The sequence below is a fragment of the Lepus europaeus genome, chromosome 14 (assembly GCF_033115175.1).
Source record: "Lepus europaeus isolate LE1 chromosome 14, mLepTim1.pri, whole genome shotgun sequence".
Taxonomy (NCBI): Eukaryota; Metazoa; Chordata; class Mammalia; order Lagomorpha; family Leporidae; genus Lepus; species Lepus europaeus.
In genome coordinates, this window is record NC_084840.1 from 60,274,678 (window position 1) to 60,289,314 (window position 14,637).

Consider the following 14,637-nt stretch of genomic DNA (forward strand, 5'->3'; position numbering starts at 1 on the left):
TAATTGTTAGCTATGTTTACCAAATTCTTTATGCCACAATAATATACACTCTGCCAGTCTTGCCCAAGGATATTTTATGACCACCTAGTTTCAATACAATTTGTTAATCCAAATAACCTGCTAATGAGTTCCTTCACGAAAGTAATATGCAAATGGGAAAATGTCTTTAATTAATGATGATGTATGATGTATCCCTCACACTGAATTCACTCCATCATAAATGAGATAAAAATATCCTTCAGGGCAAAATGGACCATTTTAATTCGGTAATACACTACTGTAGACGGGCAGTTATCAGTGTGTTCCAGAGACCCTCAGAAGTCCTTGCAGTCCTTTCAGGGATAAAGTCGGAACTGTTCACAAAGAGTAAGACTTCTACCCTGTCAACATTTGCGCAAATGATGATGAGTAAAACTCTGCTGCTTTAGCACAGATCCAAGCAGGGGCACCAACTGTGCTAGCAGTTACTTATTTTTTTCACCAGCACATACAGTTTCAAAGAGAAGACAGCTTTACTTAAGAGTGTCCTTGAATAAGCAATAAAATTAATTTCATTAAATCTCAACCTCTGAGCCCATCTTTTTAATTAATTATTTAACAATGGAATTCTGCATAAAGCACTTCTGCTGTAAGATGGCTGTTTGAGAACAGCTTCTACAACTGAGTTGTTCCTTATTTCATGCAACTGTATCTTTACTTAGACTAACCATAATTATTCAGACTTGGGTAACTGGCAGACACTTTTTCAAACATGAATGAAATGAGCTGTCACTTCAAGGAAAATGAATGACAGCATTTGTTACCACTGATTAGATTTGAGCTTTTGAGCAAAAAGTAAAGGTTTAGAAAACCTGCACACACAGGGCTGGCACTGTGGCACAGCGGGTTAAAGTCCTGGCCTGAAGCACCGGCATCTCATATGGGCGCCAGTTCTAGTCCCGGCTGCTCCACTTCCGATCCAGCTCTCTGCTGTGGCCTGGGACAGCAGAAGATGGCCCAAGCCCTTGTGTACCCTTGTGGGAAACACGGAAGACGCTCCTGGCTTCCGATCGGCGCAGCTCTGGCCTTTGCGGCCATCTGGGGAGTGAACCAACAGATGGAAGACCTCTCTGTCTCTACCTCTCTCTGTAACTCTGTCTTTCAAATAAATAAAATCTTTTTTAAAAAAAAAAAAAAAGAAAACCTGCACACACTACCACGACCCTGACAGCTTCCAATATATAAAGAATTTTCTGATGAGACTGTGGTGACACTGATTGAGATTGGGGGATGGGAGTGTTGTATAATGAAAGCATTTGGAAGATCCACCAAATTCAGTAACCTACTATTTTCCAAATGACCAATGCATGCTATTATAAAACCATGCATAGGTAAAAGGTCAATTCAATGTACAATATAACCCAATGGAGTTTAATCAATCAAACAATCTAGAAAGTTTATCAATATGATTTTAGATTCCATATTGTAACTAACTTTTAAGGAAACCACATTTGTTGATGGGTGTGGTGTAAAAGAATTATGTTAGGAGGCTATTAAAACATTCTTTCTTGCAACTGTGTATGAAGCTAGATTTTCTTCATATACTTCAACACCAGTAACATACCATGACAGACTGGGTGCAGAGTCAGGAGAATCCAGTTATCTTCTCTTTAGCCAAATAGTAAAAAGATACACAAAATTTTGAAACAATATCATTTTCATACTAACTTACGTTGTTTTGGAAAATTAGTTATTTTTCATAGAAATTTTAGGGTAATATGTAATAGCTTATTATTTTTAATGACAAAATATTTTTAAATTTCTGTTTTAGTTTCTAATGTGATACACTCACATACATAGCCTCCAGAGAAACACTTTTGGGGGTCATCAATAATTTGAGTATAAAGTATCCTCTAATCAAAAAAATTGAGGGCCACTGCTTTTAATAACACCATAAACAGTAGATCCATTCAAACCCAGTAGCCATATAAGTCCGTACATAAGAATGTCTGAAGGATGACATGTTTCTCTGAATAATGAGATTCAATAGTATGAATTAGACTATAAGTGTTATTCTGCATGCATTTAATAAAACAGTGCTTTGAACGGCATCACATTAATCTGTCACCCCCTAGGGATTGAGATACTTAAGGATACTTCAAAAAGTTTATGGAAAATGGAATTAAGAAATGCTTATTTTGGTGCAAAATTATTGAAATACATGCATTTTTTCATAGTATGTGTTTTCCATGACTTTTTGAAGACTCCTTGTGTAATCTCTCCCTCAGACTGCCTTGGTTTAGGGAGTGTAGTTCCAACAGACTGGAATAACGCAGCTCTAAATGATGAAAACCAAGTAGTGATGAGAGCCCAGCGAAGGCCTCAATGAGCACTGGGAGTTTTGCTCAGAACAACTGAGGTTGCCAGAAACTTCAGCTCTCTTTCTTCAGAGAAGAAACACACGGCAACCAGACCCGGCCTAGAACCCACTGCCACCTTTTCCTTGTTTCTTTGGCGACACGAGGACGTATTCAAGGTCTGACTTTCTGAAGCCTCCAGCTAGTCCCAATGCATGCAAAGTCAGAAAGGATGTGAGAATACTACCCACCACTACAAAGAATGAAAAGGGAGGAATGTGACCCTGCCGTCCAGAAAACGGTGCTGGATTTCATCTTGGCTTCAGCCTGGGCCACTGCTAGTCTCTGTTCAAGGGCCCACTGGTCAAGCCCAAATCTACTCATAATACTTTTCTCTGGGTTTCACAATCAATGAGTCAAAATCCTACCTCTAGTTTTTGTGGCTCGAATAAGCTCTGGAGTAAACTGTACCTGGCTTTGCATTTTCTGTTCTGCTCCCATGAAGGCATTTAGATAAAGTTGGTTGAGTAGAAATGTGACCCACCAGAGGAGTGGCTTTCACATCCTTCCCAACATTTTTATTCCTCCACCTTCCCATCCCCTAATTTCCATCTGGGATACTGTAGGAGTGGAATTACCTTTCTTTCTTATTTTCCTTTGCTAAAAGAAAAACTTACCCATTTGGTTCACAGCAAGTCAAGGCTCAAATAGGAGTGAAGCTGTGTTTATTAAGGAAAGAAGTTCTTCACTTTTCCCCAGACCTTGGGATGCAAGCTGCTTTCATTTCTTTTGTAAAATCACAGCTTTTATAAAATAAAGCTAAACTGAAAAACACATCACCCTGAAAATAGAAGTAAGAGACAAAGAAAATCTCAAGAAAATAGCCAAGGGAATGATTGCTATCACAAAAGGATGGGGGCCGGCGCCGTGGCTCACTAGGCTAATCCTCCACCTACGGCACCACATCCCATATGGGCACCGGATTCTGTCCCAGTAGCTTCTCTTCCAGTCCAGCTCTCTGCTATGGCCCGGGAAGGCAGTGGAGGATGGCCCAAGTGCTTGGGCCCTGCACCCGCGTGGGAGACCAGGAGAAGCACCTGGCTCCTGGCTTCGGATCGGTGTAGCTCCGGCCGCTGTGGCCATTTGGGGGTGAACCAATGGAAGGAAGACCTTTCTCTCTCTCTCTCTAACTATCTGTCAAAAAAAATAAAAAATAACAACAAAAAAACGAAAGGATGGAAGAGGCCCTCTTCCCTATTGAAAAGCTAAGAAAACTGCTAACTGCCAAGTTTCATGACAGAATTAGGAGGTATTTGCTGCAAATATAAAATACTCACGAGGTCCTTTGTAGGATTCCTAACTCGGAAGAAGTAGACTACCAAGGTGGTGGGTAAGAGCTCCCACAGGAAAAGCACCACTCCAAACACTACGTATCCGGCATCTCCCAGCTGGTTCTTCAGATCTGCCTGTGAAAGACAGGGAGCAAGGGAGTCACAGACCACGGCAGAGAGGTCCTAATTGATTCCAACATGAACGTGGATTCACTTGAAATGCTTCCTTCCCCCGAAACCAGGTGCAGTAGTGGTCCAGAACTCAGGCATGTGTGTTTTGGGGCACAGTCTTTAAACCACGTGGGGTAGACAAGTTTTTTTCCTAAATATTCAAAGAAACTCCCCATGTCCAACGTGTTACTATGTCACTGCCCCAAACTCTTCCTATGGCCAAACTCCCTCCCTCTCCCTTAAACCTAAGTTGATTTTTTCCCTCCGACACCTGAAGAGTGAGAATGTTACTTTACCACCTCCTCCTAAGTTCTTGACAGCAACAAAAATTAGTCTCCCTTAGTTGTGACCTGAGGATAAGCATGCCAGTTTCTAACCTTCTCTTCACACAAACCATGTCATGTTCTTGACTCTTTAAAACTTCCTGTGAAAAAGTCCTGAGAGTGCAGGGTATTTGGCTGTGGCCCAGCGAGCTGGCCAAGTGGGCCTGGTGAAGTTGTGTTCCCTCCTTCCTTTCAAAGAAGGCAGCTGAGAAAGGGCACACTGCTGGGTTTGGACAACCCTATCAGAGAGGTCACCATCTGGAACAAAGAGGATGTGCCAAAACTTTAAGTGGCCCATCACTAAACAGAACCCATTTGGGAAGTGAACCAGCACATGGAAGATCAATCTTTCTCTCTTCTTACTCTTTCAAAAAAAAAAAAAAAAAATCTGGAAAAAAAAAAAAAACCCTGTGGGTTTTTTTTCACATATAGTACTTTTTGTGGCTATTAAAGTCTAAATTTTAAACAGGTTCTTGGACTGGTGGTTCATATCCATCAGCTCATTCAACTTTAGTACCTGTCTTATTCCCAGTGGCTTTCCAGAACGCCACCATGAAGCTCCATGAGTCTTCCCAATTCAAACCTGGGCTTCTTTAGCAATTTCACTTTTCTAACGAAGACATCATGGAGAGGATAAATAGGTGGGCAAGGCTTTCTGTGTCTTTCAGTGCTGTCGAATCAATGTATTGACCACTTCTTTATTTTTTTTATAAAGATTTATTTTATTTATTTGAAAGAGTTACAGAGAGAGGTAGAGACAGAGACAGAGACAGAGAGAGAGAGAGAGAGAGAGAGAGAGAGAGAGAGAGAGGTGTTCCATCTGCTAGTTCATTCCCCAGATGGCCACAACAGCCAGAGCTGCGCCAATCCGAAGCCAGGAGCCAGGAGCTTCTTCCTGGTCTCCCACATGGGTGCAGGGGCCCAAGGACTTGGGCCATCTTCTACTGCTTTCCCAGACCGTAGCAGAGAGCTGGATCGAAGAGGAGCAGCCAGGACTAGAACCGGCACCTATATGGGATGCCACCGCTTCAGGCCAGGGCTTTAACCTGCTGCGCCACAGCGCCGGCCATGACCACTTCTTTAAACTCCTTTGTTTGTTCCTCCTGTATCATGATTTCCATCATCTTCTTCCGGATTCGTCAGACTTGTTGGTGCTGAGCATAGGAAGTCTTCTGTATCTGATTGCTGTATTTTTTTTTAGTAAAGTCAGCAGAGAACAGATGAAGATAACCATCGGTAGTCCTGACATCAATGTGAGCTTCAACTGTGGCCTGCCATCTGGGGACCATGGAGCACGTTTTGTCATGGTGACATCCATGCCGTGCAAGTTAGGCAGTTTTTGCCCTGAAGATGCTCAGTCATCAGTCTGAATTTTCCAAATGCAGCTTCACCATTCTGTGTTTCAGCAAAACTTGCTTCAAAAACATGACCCTTGAGGCCCTCAGATGCGGTTTTGGTTTCTGCAGTCCTCATGACTAGTGTTTTCCCAGTATTTCTTATATTGAACATAGCAGGTGCTTTCCTACCATACCAATCTTTCTCAGAAAATGGATCGACCACTTTCTTCTTGGCTCCCTTTTTGATGCCTTTTGTAGGGCGCCTGTTCTTGCCAACCACCATGGTGGTACTCAGAGAGCCAAAAAGGGTACGGTCATATTTTAAATCCATTATTATAAGTTCTTAACTGAAAGGAAAATTGAAATAATCATTTTGTTAAAGCCACATCCTTGTCATTTGCTGGATCCAGAGTTTCAGTTTGGGAAGAAGAAAAACCTCCAGAGATGATGATACTGATGGCTGCAAGACACTGTGAAAATGCCACTGAATGCACTTCTTAATAGATACATTTATGTATATGTTAACAATTACAAACCAGATCCTCTATGCATTATTAATAACTCTAATTGATCATTATTAAAAGTTTAGATTTTTACGTACTTGATTTTCTCAGAAAGTGCACATATTAGCAGTGCCTTGTCCAACCTGCTCCCATCCTGCACCCGTGGTTTTAGTTGGGTTGGCTGTTATTTTTTTTTAAGATTTATTTATTTGAAAGGCAGAATCCAGAGAGGCAGAGGCAGAAGTAGAGAGAGAGAAGTCTTCCATCTGCTGGTTCACTCCCCAGATCTGGCTGCAACAGCCAGAGCTGGTCTGACCCAAAGAGCCAGGAGCTTCTTCCAGGTCTCCCACATGGCTGCAGGGGCCCAAAGGACTTGGGCCATCTTCTACTGCTTTTCCAGGCCACAGCAGAGAGCTGGATAGCAAGGAGAGCAGCTGGGACTTGAACAGGCACCCATATGGGGCTCCGGCTCTGCAGGGAGCACCTTTACTTGTACGCCCCAGAGCTGGCCCCTATTGCTGTTGCTTTCATCCTTTCTAGTTAGAACACTTTGCATGTGCCCCTAGTGAATGTCACCTGTATCCACAGGTTTAGCTCATTATCAGAACTTTCATCCTTTTTTCCACTGTCTTAATTCAGCTCAGTTTTGAGCACTGTTGGAATTTTTAATTTTTTTTTTAAAGATTTGTTCGTATTCTTGAAAGGCAGAGAGAGAGTAGGAGAAACAAACACACAGAAGTATGTATATATATAGAGAGAGTGCTTTCATCCCTTGGTCCACTCCCCCAAATACCTGCTATAGCTATGGCTAGGGCAGGCTGAAGCCAGGAGCTAAGAACTGTGTTCAGGTCTCCCACGTGCAGGCAGAGACCCAAGTACTTGAGCCAGCACCTGATGCCACTCAGGTGCATTAGCAAGAAGCTTGATTGAAAGCAGAGGGAGGACTTGATGCCAGCACTCTGATACAGGATGCAAGAAACCCAAGCAGTGCCTTAACCCACTGTACCACAAACCTGCCACTGTTGGGAATTTTAAAGTGGACTATACTCATATATAGTTAGATATTCAATATTTTTCAAATCAATACAGCGGATTCATATTAGAGAAATTACATGTAATTCATGCCTTATCCATATGTCTCTTTTCTTCATCAATGGTCCATGAACTACCACAGGGCAAAGAATAAGTTGTTCTTTTTTTTTATTATTCCCAGTACTTTGCACAATGCCTGAGACCAAAAAAGGTTGATATTTGTCAAATGAGTTCATATGACCTTTTTTATTTTAGTTCAGTCTCATTTTTCATTTTCAGCTTTTTAAGCATGCATGCTTGATTACATTTCACTACCCTTTCATCTGCTTTATAATTTACAAGTGTATTTTTAAGAGAGAGAATCATGAGACCACTGGTACAATGAGCTTTTTCTACAACTTTAATATCCTCAGGCACTTCTGCCTAGATTTTCCTAAATGCTGTGTACATGTTCCGTTAAAATAAAATCTGCTGGAATGTCATAGTTTTATGTATTTCCTGAAACCTAAATAGAATTTACCTAATCTGCAAATTTCACCATTTAAATACCATCTCACATTTATATCGAAGCATTAAAAAGATTTAAGTACTGCTTGACAAGAATCCCTATGGTGGCAAGAAATGAAGTGTGTATATGCACATTTGCATATGTATTTGTACATCTAATGGTACTTCAAAATGTTCATGGAAAATCTGAATTAAAAGATTAGTGTGGGGGGGAATGGCATTATGGCATAGCGGGTAAAGTCTCTGCCTGCAACACTGGCAGCCCATATGGTCACCAGTTCAAGTCCTGGCTGCTCCACTTCTAATCCAGCTCCCTGTTAATGTGCCTGGGAAGGTAGCAGAGGATGGCCCAAATCCTTGGGCCCCTGCATCCACATGGGAGACCTGGAGGCAGCTCCTGGCTCTGGTCTGGCCCAGCGCTGGCTGTTGAGGCCATTTGGGGAGTGACCCGGCAGATGGAAGATCTCGCTCTGTGTGTTTGTGTGTGTCTCTGTAATTGTGCCTTTCAAGTAAATAAAATAAATCTTTTTTTAAAAAAAAAGAAAGATAAATTTGGGATCAGCATTGTGGTATAGTGGGTTGAGCTGCCACTAGGGATGCTATATTCCACACTGAAGTGCCAGTTTGAGTCCCAGCTAGTTTGCTTCTGACCCAACTCCCTGCTAATGCATCTGGCAAGGCACTGAAACACAGCCCAGGTACTTAGGCCCCTGTCACCTAGGTGGTAGACCCAGACAGAATTCCTGGTTCTTAGCTTCCAGACCTAGCTGTTGCAGCTATTTGAGGGATAAACCAGTGGATGGACAATCTCTCTCTCCTTCTCTTTCAAATAAATAAATAAATATTTTTTAAAAGTAAGTTTATTTTTGGTACAAAAAACTTTTCAAATCTATGTACATTTTTCATAATCCCCATTTTCACAAAAATTTAAGGACCCCTCCTTTGCATATATGGATTTCAAACATTTTTTGCACCAAAATAAATTTACCTTTAATTCCATTCTTCATGAACTTTCTGAAGTACCCTGGGTGTGTATGCATGTCTACAAAAAGTACACACACACACACACACTCACACACACACACACTCCCCCAGTTTTCTCAGAAGACAGACATGGGACCTAGGCAGATGCTGTGATCCCATCTGACCCGTGAGGATGTAGATACCACACAGGGAAGTGACTCTGCCAAGGTCACTCAGCCATGCAGCAGCAGGGACAAGGAGCTCGCACATCTGCCTGCTGCCCTGAAAGCTGCAAAGCGCACAGTCCCCACTGACCTGGTCTGATACGTTGTACCAGTCGTAATCAAAGGAATGGACGCTCTTGTTCTGAGAAAAGGAAAGGATGAACAGGTTGTAGCAGGCCCGGGAGGTGTAAAGCAGGATGACGGTGACACCGATGGCAGTCACTTGACACACGGAGGAGCCCTGGAAAAGAGGAAGCCAGAAGGAGTGGGCCACTAGGCCTGGGGAGCCCCCTGCGATCTTGGGGGCAATGCAGTCTCACGGGACCTTCCGTGTGACACTCCTCGCAGGCCTCAGGGCGTGCACCCCACTTCCTGAAATTTTAGGTTATTGTCATATAATCACAGACCCTGGGACGTGGCTTGGAGCCATGTTTAACAGAGGTCAGGTGGCTGATTTTGTTAAACCTCTAACCACCACTGCTCAGCGGCAAGAGGATGCTCTGGCTGGTACACATGGCAGGTGATCCCAGGCCAGGCCGGTGTCCCAGGGGGCTAAGCAAACACTCTCAGAGGGACGGAGGCTGGGAGACAGATATGCTGCCCACGGAGCTCTGGGCTGAGAGTACACCAGTCCTGGCCTGAATTACCGGGGGGTCGGTGGTTAATGCTCTACTTTATGAAACTGTCCGTTTCCCAAGTCAAGCAAAGGACCCCCTAGCTAGAAATGGATAGTTAACGTGACCAGAAAACAAACTTTTTCTGGGGTTTTGTATTTGGAAATCATTAACCAAAAATGCAAAATATTCTTTTATTTTGCCACCAAAATGAAATTTGCTAGCCTGTATGCCATAGGGGTAAACTAAAAGGTATTTTGGCAATCCGTGATTTATCCCTCCATTAAAAACTGCAATTCTGTTTTGAAAAGCCTTGAATAACTCCAAGAGGGGAGCCAACATAATAAAGAAAGATAAGGCAAAATCAAGTCTAAATTTTAACAATGAAAAACTACTCTGCCACCGTCATTTCTGGGATTTCCAAGTTAATCTCAATCACAGATGCCCTGATGAAGTCTTTGTTTCTGAAAGCAGAGGCACAGATTTCACCTGCTGATCACTGCTGAAGACACATCATCACAGGAGGGAGACTGTCTGTCATCTTCTGACATGTGACGGCCAGATGGACCACGTGGCAAAGGGTGGCCAAGGGGCTGGGCCACGGGGCACATAGCCACTGAATTCTAGAAGCACGGGAGCTGCAGATTTCACTCAGCTGTTTCACAAGTAAGGAAATCAAGGCAGAGAGAGACAATGGAACTGGAAGCAAAGGGTGGAAGCACCAGGTCCCCAGCCAGTGATGGCCCTGGGAGCTGCTCTTGGCTCCTACCCCAGGTCTCTGGGCTCAGGCTGGGATCGCATCAATGAAGGAAGAGTCAGCAGACTGGGCTGATCAGAATCAACCAGGTACTACAGCATATTTGCCAATTTGCCCTTCTTTGTAATTCTGGGCACAGGAAAGGGGAGCACAGCATGAGCCTCAAGGCGGGTCCACAGCAGTACCACGGGGTGAAGGGCACAGCCCCTGGTGCCTGGTGCCCGCCATGAATCTCACCTTTCCAGCGAGTAGTTGGGGCCAGCAGCTTGGCCTCTTTGTGCCTCCGTGTTCTTATCTATAAAGCAGACATTACAATACTACCTACTCCCATGGAGTCATGAGGATGCATTAGTTTATACACTTACAGGGCTCACGCAGTGCCTGGAATGCAGTCAACACTAGATACGTGCTCGCCATTAACACGGGGACAATCAAGTCTGCGGCTCCTTTAAAATGTAGGTGAAATTATTGCACGTATAAGCCAGAGACATTACTCTCTGCCAGTAGTTGTGCATACCCTTTAGGCCATCTGGAATGGAAGCCTACTGGAACACAAAGGTCAATGAACACCATACCGCTGTGTTTTGGCGTTCACAGTTCAGCTAATCATTAATAGGAGGTCAGATGCAAAGGAGACAGGCTGTGTCTTGTTTGCTTGCAAACCAGGAAATGACAGGATTTTGACAACAAGTTTCGTGGGAGGGATCTTGACCACTTCTCCCCCTACCTTGGACTCCAAGTAAATGTTGGCCAAGGACATCTTGGAGATTTTGTAGAGGCAGACGGAGAGAGAGACGGCACACAGCACGAACAGCGTGTCGTTGATGGCCACTCGCACGGAGACGATCACCTTCCTCTCCCAGGTTCCTGTCTTCACCAGCACAGCGCAGGTCAGATTCACCAGGAGGAAGACGAGGCTGATGACGAGCGAGGCCAGGTAGAGGGGCAGCCTGGAAAGGACGGGAGGGAAATTGAAGGCACCATTCTCTGCGTGCTGCCTGCAGATTCCGGGCAGTCTAGAAGGAGACGTGCTGTGTGCTGCTTACATGCAAGAAGCAAGCATGGCAAAGGTTGCAAGATTGAAGAGCCTGGACCCTGGCAGTGGATGTTCCCAGATTCTAATTACAGACTGACCACAAACTGTGCCTCAGGAAGGTCCCTGGGTTCAACTGACTGTGAATTGAAAAGAGTTGGGGGAAAAAAATACATCGGTCTGAAGCATGCAGACTATCATGTCTGTCATTTTTCCCTAAAGAATACATTATAGCAATGATTTACACACCATTTGCATTGTGTTAGGTATTATAAGCACATGGGAGGATGTGCATAGATTATATGCAAATACTCTATCATTTTATGTAAGGGACTTGGGAATCCATGGATTTTGGCACCCAAGGCTTTTAGGGTGTCTTAGAACCAGGCCCCCACAGATATCAGGGGACAACTGTGTCTATATAATGTACAGTGCATTTTACCCCAAAACATCATTAATAAAGTACAGTCCGGGAACACTCGCTACTGTAGAAGGGATGACTGTGGTGAAAAATCTGCCACAGTAGGGGGCCAACATTGTGGCTTAGAGGGTTAAGCTGCCTCCTGTAATGGCAGCATGCAATGTGGGCACGGGTTTGATTCCCAGCTGTTCCATTTCCAATCCAACTCCCTGCTAATGCACTTGGGAAAACAGAGGAAGATGGTCTAAGTGCTTGAGCCCCTGTACCCATATATGGGCAATCTGGAAGAAGCTCCTGGCTCCTGGCTTCGGCCTGGCCCAGCCCCAGCCATTGTGGCCATTTTGGGAATGAACCAGTGAAGGAAGACTGACTGATTTCTTTCTTCTCTCTCTCCACTTTCTGTAACTCTGCCTTTCAAATAAATAAAAAATCTTTAAAAGCAATCTGCCAAAGCAATGGTTGCGAGCTAAACAGGTATCAACTATTGATTTCACTGGCCATTGTTAACCTGTAGCTTCTCAGAGCTCCAGGCTTCCCAAGGGACCTGTGTAAGGTCTATGCAAGACTTCTCAGATGTACTACCATTCAAGCCAGCAGCCTCAAGTTTGTCTTCATGATTATCTGTATCACATTTATTTCAAGTAGACATGCAAAACAGGGACAGCTTGGACTCCAAAATAGACTGCTTTAAGTTGAATATGTTTGCAGTTCAAGCCTGAGAGCAGAAAACCATCAACTAAAGGTCGCTATGAAGCTAGAAAGTGATGCCACCATCTTCAAAAGTCATCACAGACCAGAACATGGGGACCCTTGACTGTACTCCCAGCTGCAGACACAGCACTGATGATGAAGGGAGATAAGAGCTGGGGAGAGAAGAAGAGAGAAAGGGTGAAAGACAGAAACAAATGGGAGACACACACACACACACACACAGGAGAGCCAGAGAGAGATGCAAAGACATGGGAAGAGACAGAGAAGCAGAGGCCTCAGCTGCAATCCAGGGGCCAGCTGAGATTTTATTCCTTGCCCTCAGAAGCCAGTGTGATCTAACAACTCTCTACATACTCAAACTAAATTGAATGGGATTTTATGTCTTGCAATTAATAATTTACTACCCACTGGCAAAGTCTCTCACAATTTTCAGAACCCGTGTTCTACTGAAGGAATCTGGCTCCCTGGCTCCCACTCATGCTGCAGTTCTTGGCTCAAATAGGACTGCCGTAAGGAAGTCTTTCCTGCACCCTACACACACACACACACACACACAATTTCCTCCAAAATCTGCCTTCCTGGTCCCCTGTGCTTGACTTCCATGGACTTATCACAGTTCATAATAAAATATATGGCAATGATCCCATGACTGCCTGCTTCTGCCTGGCTCAGTTCCATGAAGATCTCACTGTGCAGCTTTGGCTGCTCCTTCAGCCCCTGCATCCACACTGGATGTGCCAGGGGCTCACACATTATGGCTGAAAGAGAGAGTGAGGGGAGGGAGGGCGGAATCAGGTCCAAAAGTGCGACACTATCTGTCAGAACATGGGCTACTCTTTCATTTCCCACAATCACCCTGAGTCCCCACAGCTGTCAGGTCTTCCACTTACTGGGGGAACAACCTGCCACAGGAATGGTGTCTTTCCAGGGAGGATGAGAGAACTGTAGGCTCTGCCCTCCACTGCCCTGGGCTGGGGCCTGGCTGCTGGGCAGAGGGAAGGTGGTGAAGACACGTGGTCAGGGACCATGGGCCACTCAGGGGTGGCAGAGAAGCTGCTACCATAGGAAATGTGTGTGCCCAGAGGGAGGACAAAGTGTATGGACCAGAGAGATGAGAGAGGACACGCAGGAGGGACTCTGTGGCCACAGGATGGCAAGTGCCAGCCACACCTGGACTCTGGGTGTGGAGGAAGTAGACAGCAGTGGTGGAAAAGGAACTGGGCAGTGGCGGGGGGCAGATGATGTGGGGAACACACAAGGCTGATGAGCAAAGGCGAGACTGAGGTGGCCCTGCTGGCTCTGAGAAGGTGGTCTGTGGTACAACAGAGGGCATGCAGGCTGCAGAGACTTCTTGGGGAGCTCTCGTAGTAGTAAGAAGTGACAGCCTCAGGGAACCTGGACACCCTGGTAGGCAGATCAGCCACATGCTAACCCCAGCTGTCTACCATGTGCACAGTGCCCCCTGGAGGTGGTGGGCAGCACCATGAAACCTGAGGGATTTGACATCTTGGGTCATGCTGCTCTCAAAGCTTTTCAAACAGAAACATATTTCTTGGAAAAAGAAATGTGAACGATCTGCCAAGGACAGGCTGTTCTCTGGGACATGATCGCTGATGGAAGCCCTTCAAACATCTCACTCTCTCTTCTGGAGCCTTGGGCCCTGCTGTTCTGCATGCCTCCAGCATCTCCCTGTCTAGACCATAGGCACAGAAAGGGCTGCCTCTGCCATCCATGTCCCCGACCCCACCTCACCATGGCCGGCTCCAGGGAAGGGCTCAGTGCACCTGCCCTGTCTTCAATTCTAAGATCCTAAGATACTTCTTCGCTGCCATTTTCCTGTTTCTGTGACCGGGCTCACCTTGCATCTAACACGGCAGTGTTTCTTCTCTTCCTGAAACCTGCCTGAAGGGCTGTGGCATGGCCTGGGGCCGAAGGCAGCCTCAGGAAACTGCAGGCAGCAGCCCCCCCACCCCACCCCGTCCCCAGACACCTTCCCCATTACCTCCAGAGAGGCGGTGCAGACCCATGGGCTGCCATTCCCTCCAATACCATCTCCTACTGCATCAATGGGTTGTAACGCATTATTTTTTTGTTAAACTTTTTTTTTTTTTTTGATAGGCAGAGTGGACAGTGAGAGAGAGACAGACAGAGAAAGGTCTTCCTTTTCCACTGGTTCACCCCCCAATGGCTGCTGCGGCCGGTGCACCGTGCCGATCCAAAGCCAGAAGCCAGGTGCCTTTCCCGGTCTCCCATGTGGGTGTAGGGCCCAAGCATTTGGGCCATCCTCCACTGCACTCCCGGGCCATAGCAGAGAGCTGGCCTGGAAGAGGGGCAACCGGGTCAGAATCTGGTGCCCCGACCGGGACTAGAACCC

General features: G+C 45.4%; 1 protein-coding gene and 1 pseudogene across 1 annotated transcript in view; both read right to left on the reverse strand.

Moving 5' to 3' along the window:
- The window catches only part of GPR137B (G protein-coupled receptor 137B), a 54,765-nt gene that overhangs the window by 13,107 nt on the left and 27,021 nt on the right, over positions 1-14,637 (reverse strand). Inside the window, 3 exon segments of the mRNA XM_062210695.1 lie at positions 3,674-3,802; positions 8,819-8,968; positions 10,826-11,048. Coding sequence (XP_062066679.1) covers positions 3,674-3,802; positions 8,819-8,968; positions 10,826-11,048 — 502 coding nt within the window.
- Positions 4,545-6,302, reverse strand: LOC133773351 (small ribosomal subunit protein eS1-like; annotated as a pseudogene).